The following is a 15,395-nucleotide window of genomic DNA, read 5'->3' on the forward strand; positions in this document are numbered from 1 at the left end:
AGCGTCGGCGGAGAAATTCCGGCAAGTCTCTCTCTCTCTCTCTCTCTCTCTCTCTCTCTCTCTCTCGGCCTCTCTGTATCTCTCTCTAGGTAAATCTGAGCGGCAAATCTCAGCGGCAAATCTCACAGGTTGGTAACCCATCTCTCTCACTGTCACTCTCTCCCTTTCAGTCTCTATGTGGTTTTGTCATTTAGGGTTTTGATAAGTCAGTGATTTAGTCGTTTTGTCAGTTAGGGTTATGAAAAATCAGTGGTTTAAACCAATCTCAGTGATTTAATTGATAAATGAGGGATTTGAAGTAACTATTGATGGTTATAATCCCCTAATTTGTTAGAAAGCAGTGGTTTAAACACCTAATTTATGAGAAATCGGTGGTTTAAACTCCTAATTTTTGAGAAATTATTTGTTGAAACACCTAATTTGTGAGAAATCAGTCGTTTAATTGATAAATAAGGTGTTTGAACTAACTATTGGTGGTTTAAAAACCTAATTTAGGAGAAATTAGTGGTTTAATTGAGAAATGACGCGTTTATTCTCCATAGTGATTTGCTCAACACCCTAATAGGCTTGTAATAAAATGAATGGACATGTCATTGCTTTATAGGGGCTGAATTTGTTACAAATCAGTTGTTTAAACCCTTACTTTTTTATGTTAACAGTGATTTAATTGATAAATTAGGGGTTTATTCTCCGTAGTGATTTGGTCAGCACCCTACTAGGCTATTAAAAAATAGAATAGACTTTTCAGTGGTATATTGGGTTTGAGTTTGCGAGCAATCAGGTGTTTAAACCCCTAATTTTTCATGTTAACAGTGGTTTAATAGATAAATTAGGGGTTTAATTCTCCTTAGAGATTTGCTCAACACCCTAATAGGCTTCTAAGAAATTAAATGGATATTTGTTAATTTGTTTCCTCACATTGTGTTTGAACAGGTCCACATCTGATTATTTGGATTCATATTCATCTTTTGCTAGTAATCATCTCGTAAAATCATGGTAATGCCTCCTGTTATTCTTTTAAGTGTTGTATTTCTATTAATGTGCTATATATCTAATAATGCTTTATTTTCCAGCCATCTTATGTTACGTCAAGATGCTGCCCCTCCAAGTTTTACGACTTCTTCCAGTCCCTGCAGTTGAGGAATGTACATACTGGTATCCTAAGTAGAAGCCCATTTGGAGGCTTGCTTAACCTAGAAGGTGTAAAATTGCACAAGACAATTTTGACCACTCTCGTGCGATCCTGGATACCCAAGTCCAGGGCATTTAGAGTAGGCGGCATCGTAGTCCCCTTTGAGGTTAAGGATGTAGCATTAGCATTAGCATTAGGTCTAAGCCTTAAAGGGGATAGAATAAGGATAGACTGGCATTCGATAGAAGAGGTCGAAAGTTGGAGGTTTGGCAGTCCAACGGCAAGATTCGCTGAGATTGCGAAGGTTATTAGGGCAGAGTCCATGTCGGACGAGATTTTATCGATCCAGGCGACAGTCAGACATGTTTTGCTACTCCTCTGCTGCTCTGTGCTTTTTGCACATGCCGACGTCACGGATCACAAGACGAAATCCTGCATTTTTCCCTCGTGCGATCCTGGATACCCAACTCTATATAAACTACTTATAAACACTCTAAACCACTGATAGGGTTATATAAACCACTTATAAACACTATAAACCACTGATAAGCCACTCTAAAACCACTGGTAAGTCTATATAAACCACTTCTTACCATGTATAAACCATGTATAAACAATCTAAACCACTGATAAGCCTACATAAACCACTTATAAACAGTCTAAACCACTGATAGGCTTATATAAACCACTGTTTACCCTATATAAACCAGTTGTAAAAACTCTAAACCACTGATAAACCTATATAAACAACTTATAAACAGTATAAACTACTTCTTACCATGTATAAACCATGTATAAACACTCTAAACCACTGATAAGCCTACATAAACCATTTATAAACAGTCTAAACCACTGATATGCTTATAGAAACCACTGTTTACCTTATATAAACCAGTTGTAAAAACTCTAAACCACTGATAAACCTATATAAACCACTTATAAACACTATAAACTACTTCCTACCCTGTATAAACCATGTATAAACACTCTAAACCACTGATAAGCCTACATAAACCACCTATAAACAGTCTAAACCACTGATAGGCCTATATAAACCACTGTTTACCTTATATAAACCAGTTGTAAAAACTCTAAACCACTGATAAACCTATATAAACCACTTATAAACATTATAAACTACTTCTTACCCTGTATAAACCATGTATAAACACTCTAAACCACTGATAAGCCTACATAAACCACTTATAAACAGTATAAACCACTGATAGGCCTATATAAACCACTGTTTACCTTATATAAACCAGTTGTAAAAACTCTAAACCACTGATAAACCTATATAAACCACTTATAAACACTATAAACTACTTCTTACCCTGTATAAACCATGTATAAACACTCTAAACCACTAATAAGCCTACATAAACCACTTATAAACAGTATAAACCACTGATAGGCCTATATAAACCACTGTTTACCTTATATAAACCAGTTGTAAAAACTCTAAACTACTGATAAACATATATAAACCACTTATAAACACTATAAACTACTTCTTACCCTGTATAAACCATGTATAAACACTCTAAACCACTGATAATCCTACATAAACCACTTATAAACAGTATAAACCACTGATAGGCCTATATAAACCACTGTTTACCTTATATAAACCAGTTGTAAAAACTCTAAACCACTGATAAACCTATATAAACCACTTATAAACACTATAAACTACTTATTACCCTGTATAAACCATGTATAAACACTCTAAACCACTGATAAGCCTACATAAACCACTTATAAACAGTCTAAACCACTGATAAACTTATATAAACCACTGTTTACCCTATATAAATCACTGTTTACCCTATATAAACCACTTGTAAACACTCTAAACCACTGATAAGCCTATATAAACACCTTATAAACTACTTCTTACCCTGTATAAATCATTTATAAACACAATTATAAACACTCTAAACCACTGGTAACCCTTAATAAACCACTACTTACGATTATAAACCACCACGGAGGAATCTTACCCAAAGAACCTATATAAACCACTTATAAACACCCACTTCAGTACTGGTTTATGGTAGTGAAATAGTGGTTTAACTTAAGAAATTAGTGGATTACAGTAAAATAACAATGATTATAAAGTGTTTAAAGTAATTTAAATAAGATTAAATAGTGATTAAAGGCTTTCTGCAATGGAAGACAGTAGTTTAACATGAAAAACTTTCATTCAAGTTTATAAACTTGCCTTATAATGGAAAGAGAAGGGAGAGGGATAAAAATACACACCTTTCCATTCAATGGAGCTTTCTGCAATGGAATGATGGTTTCTAGTGAAGATTTTTCAGATTTTCAAATCCAATAACGTTTTTTCCAATATTTCTTGAAAATGGAGGCGTTGTGCAATGCAATGAAGGGTTAGGAAGGCTTTCACATCTAAAAATGAGGTTTTTAGCAATAGAATGGAGCTTTTCGCATCTAACAATGGAGGTTTTTGGGTTTCAAAAATGGAGGTTTTTGGATTTTTCATACGTACGTTTTTTGGGTAGGTGGGAGGAAGAAGAAGAAGAGGGAAAAAGGTGGGTTTTGAGATTTGTTTTCCCCTAAATGTAATCATTTCAAATAGGTGATTTGATAGGGGGAGAGAGAGAGAGAGAGAGAGAGAGAGAGAGAGAGAGAGAGAGAGAGAGAGACTCAAGGGCATTTTAGTCATATGCACTCTTGATTGGTGATTTAGAAAACAACCATTTTGAAATGTCATTCCCAGTAGAAACCGTTTCTATTTGGTCATTTTCCCAGAAAAGAAAGGAAGAAAGGCGGAGTAAATGCACGCCACGTAAATGGGTCGTCGTTTTACACAGTACCCATGTGTATCACCTAAATAAGATCAGGTAATCCTAACCGCACACGGAGGGCATGATTGGACGGCTAAGATTGCTTCTTCGTCTCCAATGGTCAAGTCAATAGCCAAGTAAACGGTGTGGACCATCGAGACTCGGTCCGTAATAAAATTTCAATATTTCCTCGTCACCAAATCCGTTTGCGCCCACGGGTCCTGTCACGAGCGTTTTCATGCCCCTCCAATATTAGGACGAATCTTCTAATTAATTGCAACCTCTGCCACTCTTATTAGTTCTCGTAGCTAATCAGTTGAAAATGAGATTAATATAAATTCTCCCTGCATCTCAGCCGTCCAGTGGTAGTCATGCCTTCCACCAATTCCTTCAATCTCAACCGCACGATCACCTACTCCAAAAATCCCGCCAGACAAACAATCCTAACCATCCGATAACATCCTATTAACTGTGGATCCTAGAAATGAACAGTTCAGATCATTGAATATATAGGACCCACTTAAGGAAATGCCCAGACAATATCATATGCCAATGGAGCTGCCATGACCCAAAATATCCTGTCACGCCCCTTCATTACCGTCCATCCATAAGAGTCTAAGAGATGAACAGTCTGGATCATCAAGGCAATCGGCCCCAACTGATGCATGTATTTCTAAGAAAACGAGAAATTACATGATGCTCGAGCGTATAAACCCATATTTTTTAAAATAGTACGGTATAGCCCACACCAAAGATGATCCCAACCGTCCATCTATTGAACCACAACGTAAATAAGTTGTGCCTCAAAAACCATTTCCATAGGTTGAACCTAACCCTCCAATCTGTTGAAGTTTCCATAATGTGAGTGCCTCTATAGATCGGAGGGTCAGGATCATCCACAACTTAAGTTGTGGCTTAATAATTGGACGGTTTGGATCATCCTATGGTGTGGGCCGTAACCGACCTTTTTTTAGGGGTTTAAAAGGTCAGACATCATATAATTTCTCTCAAAACGAGAAATTTGAAATTACCGTACTTGACAGATTTTACTAAAGTTAGAACACATATCCTTTTACGTCATTTCCGAGCGAGTGTCTTTTCACATTCCCTATAAAAAAATCGAACCTAATTCGTTACTTGGAGAAGGCGAGAAGAGAGGTCCACGAAATATGACAAAAAACCGATTCTTTCGGAAAGAAAACCAGGAAAATGGAGACGAAGGAGCTGAATACACCACAATTCCCAATTTAGACAAAACCTTACAAATTCTGTAGATCGAGACCATTTTCTCCTCATATCAAACCCTAGACTCTAGTTCCTCTGAAGAAAAAAAAAATTGGTCTTTTGAAAGAGATTTTCTGCTCTGATTCTCCTCATATGGATTCTCGTTCAGATCAGCGATGCAAAAGATCTGGCGGTGGAACGTGGCGATGCTCGGAATCGGTTTTACCGGGAAAATCCGTATGCGAAAAGCATTATTTGCAGCAGAAAAAACAAGCGAATAAGAAGAGAAATGATAATAGTGAGAGACGATCGGACGGCGGAGGATGTGGATCGAGCGGAATTAAGCGGAAGAGGAAGATCGAGGAAGAAGATGAGGATTGGTATGGAGAAGGAGAAAGGGTTCAGAACAGGAAAAAGGTTTCAGGGAAAGGGAATACGAGTAGGGATAGGAGATCCGGTGTTTGGTGCGAGGATGAGGATGAGGTTAGCGAGACGGAGTATTTAATGATGAGGGTTTCCAGGAACCTGGAGAAGGAAAAGTCTTTATCTAAGGTTGAGAAAGGTGATTTAGATTTTGAGCAAATTGAGAGGAATCCGGGCAAGGAGAAGAGGGATTCCGGCGAAAAGCAGGGGAATCCTGGCAAGGAGAAGAGGGATTCCGGCGAAAAACAGGGGAAACCTGGCAAGGAGAAGAGGGATTCCGGCGAAAAGCAGGGGAATCCTGGCAAGGAGAAGAGGGATTCCGGCGAAAAACAGGGGAAACCTGGCAAGGAGAAGAGGGATTCCGGCGAAAAGCAGGGGAATCCTGGCAAGGAGAAAAGGGATTCCAGCGAAAATCAAGGGAATCCTGCCAAGGAGAAGAGGGAATCCGGCGAAAATCAGGGGAATCTTGGGAAGGAGAAGAGGGATTCCGGGAAAAATCGGGGGGATCCTGGCAAGGAGAAGAGGGATTCCGGCGAAATGGAGAGGAATTCAGTTAAGAAAGGGGTGAATTCCGGCAAGGAGAGAAGGAATCTCGTCAAAGTGCAGAGCGATTCCGGCAAGGGGATAAAGAATTCCGTTGTAAGAGATGGGTATTCAGTCGTCCGGAAAAAAGAGATTTTTGAGTGTGGAAAGAAGAATTTTTCGGTATGTTATTTTTACGATTATTGTTGTTCTTTTTTGGAAAATGATATGGAGACCTTGAGTTACCACCTAAAACGGGACCTGCAATGAGAATATGCCACGTGTTAAAGAAAATTTACTTTACGGTGATTTCCCTAAATTGCTCACGTCATTAGTGTTGCTGTGGCATGAAACAATTTTTTAGGTCCTGCTCTCACTTTTCCCTAGCATTACTCTTCTTTTTCAGTTGGAAAAAGCTAAAAAGATGGTGACTGTTTGGTTCGTTCCTAACAGACACTCTCTGGCCTCTGCCTGTGTGTGATCTGATCAAGTCCGGCCAAAAGCATTTGAGAGGTGATGCAAATAATCACCGTTCTTTTTATTTTGCATTTTAGTTGGTCCCACTTGGTCTTTTAAGTGGGATGCTTTCATTAGCTCGCATCTACGGTTTGTGAAGGCAAGGTTTTTTTTTTTTAGAAAGAAAGGAAAGCTAAAAGTTGGGAGGCTTTGAGAGGAGAAAAGGCGAGGGTAAGAAAAGAGGGGTTTTCTCTTTGGGCCCGGACTTTGTGACGAAGCAAAAACAAGGCTCTCTTCTTGGTTACTCGTGTATTCCTCTTCTTCCATTGTTCTTCTCCATTAGTTTTTCCTTACAACCCAAGCATAATGCTTGAGGGTTTTCCAAAGGGGGTTTTCCTCTTAAGTGTAGAGATTTGGGGGTTATTTTGTGGTTGCATCAAAGGTTGGAGAGTTTTTTCGGTGGCTTTTACCGGTGTGGAGGTAACATTGTACTATTTGGTTCTAAATAATGGATTTGTGTGTTAGCCTTGTCTGTGGATGTATCCCGTTGCGGTGGACCACATATATTCTTGTTTTCTTGTTGTTGCTTGTGATTTATTTCTTTTGCTCCATTTGTTGTTGTGGTTATTTGTATATATTTTTTCTCATCTTATTTATATAAGATATTGGATTTTTCCGTGTATTCGCAGGTGGAAGTGACCAATGTTATTAGCAGTTGGTTTTGGCTGCAACAATTGCTATCACAATGTCTGGGTTTTGCGCACAAGGTGTTTGTGAAATTGCTTGAAAGGCGCAAAATTTTAGAAATTGACTCGCCACACATTTAAGATGGAGCCTTTTAATGGGAAGACCAATTTTGAGTTGCGGAAGATGAAGGTTATAGATTTGTTGGTTCAAAACGGGTGTCATAGAGCTTTGTTAGGAAATTAGAAGAAACCGGATGCCATAACTGATGATGATTGGGAAGACATGGAGCTTTAAGCTATGTCTATCCGGTTGAGCTTGTCTAATCAAGTTTTATTCAATATTGCACTTGAGAAGATGACTACAGGTTTGTGATCAAAGCTTGAAAGTATGTACCAAATAAAGTTACTCACAAACCAGATATTCTTAAAGCGGAAGTTGTTCTCTTTGAGAATGAAGGATGGTTCAAATGTTTTTAACCATCTAAATGAGTTTAACAACATTCTTTGTTAATTGGAAAGCATTGAAGAGAAGATGAAAGATGAAGACAAAGCGATAACGTTACTTTGCACTCTACCGAAATCTTATGATCATTTGGTTGCTACTGTAAGTTCAATGGTTCAACCCTCGGCAATCTTCTATCTTGTTTTGATGATTCCAAACACAAGTGATTTTTGTATATTAGTGATGTTTGTGATTTCAGTTGTAAATTCATCTAAGGTTCAAAGTCAAGGAAGCTTGGATCAAGGCTATGGAGCTATCTTGGAGAATCCAAGGAAGCCAAAGTAATGAAGATCCAAGAAGGGAAGAAGACTCGAAGTGAAGAAGAAGAGCTAGATTGATGATCAAGTTCAAAAGTCAAGTCTTAGAATGTAAAATCTAATCCCAGCTCAAAGATATCCATAAGAGGCACTAAAATTAACTTAAAACATGTTAAAAGGATCAAAAGAATCAAGAGGACCAAAGCCCAAGTGCCAAAGAGAGCTTAAACATTGAAAACGTCCAAATTGGCACTTGCTTGGTTGACATAAGGCCATTATCTTATGGATAATGATTTTAGGGTATTTTCAAATATTTTTGAATTTTTTTAACACAAAGTAGTCTCTTACATTTCCGTAGAGCACAAGATCATTAAAATCCGATAAGAAATGAGAGAGTTATGAATTTTTCAAGTCGACTGCTCGAATATGGAAAAATCTAGTATGCTTGGTCCGGTGCTCGGCTCGGGTGTCCGATGAATGGCTTCGGGCATCCGAAGAGCGCACAAGATAACCGTTGGAGAAGCCATAGCGGCTAGTTTTTGGTTCCTACCTCTATTTAAAGGGGTTCTAAATCCTTATAAACCGAATAAAACACTCAAGCCTTATTTGAGTGAGAAACACTCTTGTGCCTCTCTTGGACATATTTGTGAGTTATTGGATTCTAGGATTCGTTTTGTATATCTTTATCCTTGAGAGCATTACTGTTGTGGCCTTTGAAAGGCATTTTTCTTTCTTTCTATCACCTTGTATTTGGCGAGTTCTCGGAGACGCAGAGCCTTCTCCGTGGTGGGATCTTCGCCAAAGTTAAGAAGATGGGATTGTAACGGTGGGATCTTCACCAAATTTAAGAAGATCAAGTTTAAGCGAAAACCATCAGCGGTTGTTGGTGGAGTGGATGTAGGCCTTGGGGTTTAAGACCGAACCGCTATAAAAATCTCTAGTACATTCCTTCTCACTCTCTCTTTACTCTTATTTGTGCACTTTGATTTTTATCTTTCTAGTTTAAATTGGAAATGATTCTTTTAGTTTTAAATTTTTCATTGGTTTTAAAAAAGAGCAAAGATCTTCTAAAACTCAATTAGCTCCGTTTTGGGTTGCCATCGCCTGGGCCTAAGACAATTGTATTTTCAATTGGTATCACAGTTAAGGCTTTCTAAAGGGATTTTAAAAAAATTCAAAAAGAGGATTCTTAAGGCAACTCAAAAATGGGTCATGTGGAAGGCTACCCAAGTTCTAACCTTCCATCCTTTGATGAAGGCAATTACGGGGAATGGAAAACCCGTATGAGGTTTTTTCTTGAGTCGTTAGACATTGGGGTTTGGCAAGCAGTCAAAAATGGATTTTTGATTCCTCACAAAAATTGGGGGAAAAAATGATTTTAATTTGTTTTATTTAAGTTTGAAAGCTATGAATGCAATTTGTTGCTCATTGTCTCCCAGAATTTTTGAAAAGATTTCATGGCGTAAAAGTGCCAATGAAATATGAATTTTTTTTAAAAATCTATATCAAGAAAATGTTTGTCTAATGGCATTCGATTAGAATGATGTCTCTAATGAACAAAATGAGACTTCTTATGATGAACTTTTAGATATTTCACACAAAGTTTTTATAAAAAATTAGAATCTCAAGAAATCAATTTCCAATTTGACTAAAGAGTCAAAAATTTGAAAAAGGAATTTGATTTAGCCTCGTCAAAAAATAAAATGTTCATACAAGTAAATGAAGAGTTAAAAAGAGAAAATATGGAATTAATTTGGAAACTTAATTCTTTGGAAGATGAAAATGAAAAATTGAATATGGTTTTAGTCAAGAATATAATTTTTTTAAAAAAGGTGATTGAATTGAAAAACAAAAATGAAATCTTGACTAAGGAAAACCTTGATTTTATAGGAAGAAAAAATGAAAATGACTTTAAAGCATCATTGTAAAACTTCTTGTAAAACTTGCCATGTCAGTCCTTCTACTTGTTGAGTTAAATGTAATTATTGCGGTAGAATAGGACATTATAAATTTAACTGCAAATTTAGAAATCTGCATGATGATAAATTCATTTGGGTAGGAAAGTTTTAATTATTAATTATAAAATCTCTTGAACCCAAGATGATGTGGGTTCCAAAAGCCCCAACTTGAACCTAATTTTTAGTGTACTTAGTTCTTGGGGCTTCTCCTTATTGGCTTTATCTTTTGGAAAAAGGATTGGAAATGAATTTTGAAAGTCATTTTTAAAATTCTGATTTTCGACCAAGGTTCAACCCTAAATGTGCAATCTTATGAATCCTTGGAAATTTGTTTTGAAAACCTCTCTTATATTGCATTTTTAATTCAAAACGAGGGAGTTTTATTTTGAATAATTCCTTGACTTAGGGAGAGCTTAAATGTGTATTCAATCTTTCAAAATCCATAAGATTTTTGCAAATCTCTTTCCCCTACTTTTTATTGATGACAAAGGGGGAGAGAAATTTGATGTGTTATGTTTTAAAGTTACTAAGTTTTTAATAGAATATTTGTTACTTCAAAACATATATTTAGGGGGAGTTTATTGGCAAATCTCTTATGTATTGTCATCATAAAAAAAGGGGAGATTGTAAGCCCAATGTTTCAACCATTGGCAATCTTCTATCTTGTTTTGATGATTCCAAACACAAGTGATTTTTGTATATTAGTGATGTTTGTAATTTTCACCTTCTTTGTGAAATTTTCTCAAGTATTCATTAGCCGACTCCAACTAGTTTGGGACAAAGGCTTTAGTTGAGTTGAGTGATGTTTGTGATTTAAGTTGTAGATTTATCTAAGGTTCAAAGTCAAGGAAGCTTGGATCAAGGCTATGGATCTATCTTGGAGAATCCAAGGAAGCCAAAGTAATGAAGATCCAAGAAGTGAAGAAGAAGAGCTAGATTGAAGATCAAGTTCAAAAGTCAAGTCTTAGAATGTAAAATCAAATCCAAACTCAAAGATATCCATAAGAGGCACTAAAATTAACTTAAAACATGTTAAAATGATCAAAAGAACCAAGAGGACCAAAGCCCAACTGCCAAAGAGAGCTTAAACATTGAAAACGTCCAAATCGGCACTTGCATAGTTGACCTAAGGCCATTATCTCACGGGTAGTGACTCTAGAGAATTTTCAAATATTTTTGAATTTTTTTAAACATAAAGTAGGCTCTTACATTTCCGTAGAGCACAAGATTATTGAAATCTGATAAGAAATGAGAGAGTTATGAATTTTTTAAGTGGACTGCTTCTCAACTCAACAAAGCCTTTGTCCCAAACTAGTTGGGGTCGGCTAAATGAATCCTTAGAAAAATTTCATGAAGAAGGTGAAAGGAATCTACGCGGCTCTAGTTGGGTTCTTCTACGTGGATCATTTTCTTCTGTTCTATCCTATCCAGGTCATGTTCTCTGTTATGTTCTTAGCTATCAAGTATTTCCTCACTGTTTCTACCCAAGTTGTTTTCGGTCTGCCCCTACCTCTTTTTACTCCATCAATTTGGCACGAGTCGCCTCTTCTCACTGGAGCATCCAAAGGCCTACGTTGGATATGTCCAAACCATCTTAAGCGGTGCTCTCTCTTCTTCTCCGCAATTGCTACCACCCCCACTTTTTTACGAATGTCTTCATTTTTAATTCTATTTAACCTTGTGGCCGCACATCCATCTAAGCATTCGCATCTCTGCTACACTCATCTTATGCACATGCTGCTTCTTGATGGCCCAACATTTTGAGCTGAGCAGTCTTATAAAACTTTCCCTTCAACTTGGTAGGGATTTGACAGTCGCACAGAATTCCTGAGGCAAGCTTCCACTTCAACCAACCTGCTCTTATTCTATGGTTAACATCCTCTTCAATCTCTCCTTATGTAGAATTTAACCAAGATAGCGAAAGATATCCCTCTTAGGTACCTCCTGCCCAGTCATATTTACTACATCCTCTTCTCGCCTCCTTACATTACTAAAGTTGCACTCCATATACTCTGTCTTAGCCCTACTCAGGCTAAAACCTTTGGATTGCAAAGTAGGTCTCCATAACTCTAACTTAGCATTTACTCCTGCTTTGGTTTCGTTGATTAATACTATGTCATCTGCAAATAACATACACCATGGCCCCTCATCCTGGATACCCTCTGTAAGCTCATCCATAACTAGCGTAAAAAGATAAGAAAATCTTCAAAATATTGTTAAATAATCTAGTCAACCAAACCAAACCCACATCACCCAAGCATCTCCAAGTTTCAATAGGAATATCGTCAGCCCCCCTAGCCTTATCTAATTTCATATTTTTCATAGCTACTCTTACCTCTGATGTGGACCACTTGAATATGGAAAAATCAAGTTTTCTTGGTTGGGCGCTTGTGTCCGATGAATAGCTTCGGGCATCCGAAGAGCTTCAGGGATCCGAAGAGCTCACAAGATGACCGTTGGAGAAGCCATAGCGGCTAGTTTTTGGTTCCTACCTCTATATAAAGGGGTTCTACGTAACACTCAAGACATATTTGAGCATATATTTGAGTGAGAAACACTCTTGTACCTCTCTTGGACATATTTGTGAGTGATTGGATTCTAGGATTCATTTTGTATATCTTTATTCTTGAGAGCATTATTGTTGTAGCCTTTGAAACACATTTTTCTTTCTTTCTTTCACCTTGTATTTGGCGAGTTCTTGAAGACGCAGTGCCTTCTTCGTGGTGGGATCTTTGCCAAAGTTAAGAATATGGGATTGTAACGGTGGGATCTTCACTGAATTTAAGAAGATCAAGTTTAAGCGAAAACCATCAGCGGTTGTTGGTGGAGTGGATGTAGGTCGAGTTTAAGACCGAACCACTATAAAAATCTTTGGTGCATTCCTTCTCTCTCTCTCTTTACTCTTATTTGTCTACACTTTTTTTAATGGTAATTATAATATATTAAAGGGGCCAAAGACCCAAATAAAGGTACATATGGATATCAGTACAATACAGTGAAAGAAAAATCGAGGAAGGAAATCAAACATCTGAATACTATCCCTTGAGACTCCTTCCTTGGCTAACTTTTCACCTCAGCCTCGCCATTGCACTCATTGTTACTTGGGTGAGAATCATTCCCAGCTTTGCTTTTGTGTCGGCATACGATCTTTGGTTGTATTTTCATGGAAATTGTTCTTTTGGGTTTAAATCAAGGAGGATTGAGTCTCAAGGGATTTTTATCATTCTAGTTTAAATTGGAAATTGTTCTGTTGGTTTTAAATTGTCAATAGTTTTCAAAAAGAGCAAAGATCTTCTAAAACCCAATTTCACTCCCTCTTGAGTTGCCGTCACCTGGGACTAACATAGTTGTATTTTTATTGTAGTAAGGAGATTTTCTTGAGTATGATTCGGTTTGTAGTACTCTACTTGCCGAAGAACTCTGGAAAAGGTTTCTTTGGGGAGTTCTATCGTTGTTGAATGACAAGCGGTAGAGCTAAGGACCGTAGTGGCTCTTCAAAGTTTTCAAGAAGCAAGTCAAGACCTCAATCTAAGTTGAAGAGTCATGATGGCAAGAATGATTGTTGGAATTATGGTGAGAGTGGACACTTTAAAAAGAATTTTCCAAGAAAGAAGAAATCCTATTTTGAAAAAGGCTTTACTCTGGAGGTGAGAAAGGTTAAGAGAATATGAACGAAGCTTCTAAGTTGGCAAACTAAGTGGAGGTAACCACGTCATGGATGATGAGGTGTTGATGGCGGGCTGTAATTTGAATTTTTTTCAAAATTGGTTTCTTGACACTGGTGCGACTGATCGTATATGCGCACATAGATCTTGGTTTTGCACATATGAGTCCTGTGGAGGAAGCTCAATAAAGATGGGTAATAATTCAACTAGTAGAACGCTTGGTGCTGGCTTGGTTTGATTGAGAATGTTTGATGGGTTGATCAACATACTTGAAAATGCTCGACATGTTCCGGATATGTCAAAAGGTTTGATTTGTTTGGCTACTTTGGACTTGGAAGGTTGTAACTTTTTAGATGGAGATGAAGTGCTTAAAGTTTCTAAAGGGGCTCTTGAAATCATGAAGGGAGTTCAGGTTTGGCTCTTGTACAAGTTATTGGACGGTGCCGTGGTTGATGATGTTGCAAACATGGCGGTTGATAAAGGTGATATTCTTCTCAGGTTCTCGCATCGGAGGCTTAGCCACATGAGTTAGAAGGCACACAAGTATTGATAAAGAAGGAGCTTATCCTAATGTTAAATTTTTCGGAAAAGGAATTTTATGAGCATTGTGTCTTTGAGAGGGCGAGCCTTGGCGTAATGGTAAGGTTGCTCCATTGTGACGTGGTGGTCACAGGTTCGAGTCACGAAAGGTGCCTCTCTGCAAAGCAGGGGTAGGGGTGCATACATCTAGCCCTCCCCGGACCCCGCAATGGCAGAAGCCTCGTGCATTGGGCCGCGCTTTTTTTTTTGTGTGTCTATGAGAAACAACATAAATGGGTTTTCAAGGCATCAAGACATTCAAGCAAAAGAATCCTTGATTACATACATTCCCATGTATATGGTCCCTTAGAGGAATCTTATGGTGACAATGCTCAAGTATTTTGGTACTTTTATTGACGTTTTTTCAAGGAAAGTATGGCTGACAATGCTAAAGTCCAAGGGTGATGTGTCTATGGCTTTCAAGAACTTCAAAACCAAGTTGGAGAAGACAACAAGCAAATGCATCAATGTGTAAAGGATGGATAATGGAGCGAAATGTAAGTCCAATGAGCGTGTTAAATTTTGCAAGGAAGAAGGAATCATTCTGCATTACACAACGACATATTATACTCAACAAAATGCATAGCAGAACGCATGAACGTTGATGGAGAGGGCTCCGGCTATGTTGAGCAATGCTAACTTAGAGCAAGGATTGTGGGCCGAAGCCGTATCAACGAATTGCCATCTTGTGAATAGGTCTCTTTCAATGGCATTGAATGAGAAGAAAATAAGTGAGGTATGGTTCAGAACTCTTTGTGATTACTTGGTTGTGATGCATCTGCTTTAATTCCTAGTTGTCATACAACTAAACTTGAGCCAAAATAATAAAAAAAATGTATTTTTGTCACATATGAGAAGAATGTAAAAGGGGTATCGGGTGTGAGATCCAAATGGCCACAAGATTATGATAAGTTGTGTAGTGCATTTTGATGAATCCTCCATGTTGATGAGGGGATTGGAAAAGAAGCTTGAGAAAGGATACTCGTGAATTTCAAATTCAACCTTCAAGCTCTTCTTCAAATGAGGGTAACCAAGCTCATTTTTAGATGCCATTTAATAGAAATGATGTTAGAAGTTGGAAAGAGGCTATGGAAGAGGAAATGCAAGATCTTCAGAAAAAAAAAACAAGTGATGGGATTTGCTGGAGTTGCCAAAAAGGTAGAAAGTCAATTTTGTTAGAA

The 15,395-nt window shown here is 37.7% G+C and overlaps 1 protein-coding gene and 1 long non-coding RNA gene across 9 annotated transcripts in view; both read left to right on the top strand.

Moving 5' to 3' along the window:
* The first annotated feature begins 5,058 nt into the window (after positions 1 to 5,058).
* The window catches only part of LOC143847550 (lysine-specific demethylase JMJ27-like), a 42,930-nt gene continuing 32,593 nt past the window's right edge, over positions 5,059 to 15,395 (top strand). For all 8 annotated transcript variants that reach the window (XM_077356436.1, XM_077356433.1, XM_077356437.1 and 5 more), the window contains exon 1: positions 5,059 to 6,294. In XM_077356436.1, the coding sequence (XP_077212551.1) occupies positions 5,320 to 6,294 (975 nt within the window). In that variant the 5' untranslated portion in view covers positions 5,059 to 5,319. The remainder of the gene's footprint in view (positions 6,295 to 15,395) is intronic.
* On the top strand, positions 7,602 to 10,065 carry LOC143847552 (uncharacterized). Its single transcript, XR_013235072.1, has 3 exons — positions 7,602 to 7,618; positions 7,773 to 7,857; positions 7,955 to 10,065. It is a non-coding gene; the product is annotated as an uncharacterized LOC143847552 (long non-coding RNA).

The sequence above is a fragment of the Tasmannia lanceolata genome, unplaced genomic scaffold (genome assembly GCF_043159265.1).
Source record: "Tasmannia lanceolata isolate RefF3 unplaced genomic scaffold, GAP_Taslan_0.1 ptg000015l, whole genome shotgun sequence".
Lineage (NCBI taxonomy): Eukaryota > Viridiplantae > Streptophyta > Magnoliopsida > Canellales > Winteraceae > Tasmannia > Tasmannia lanceolata.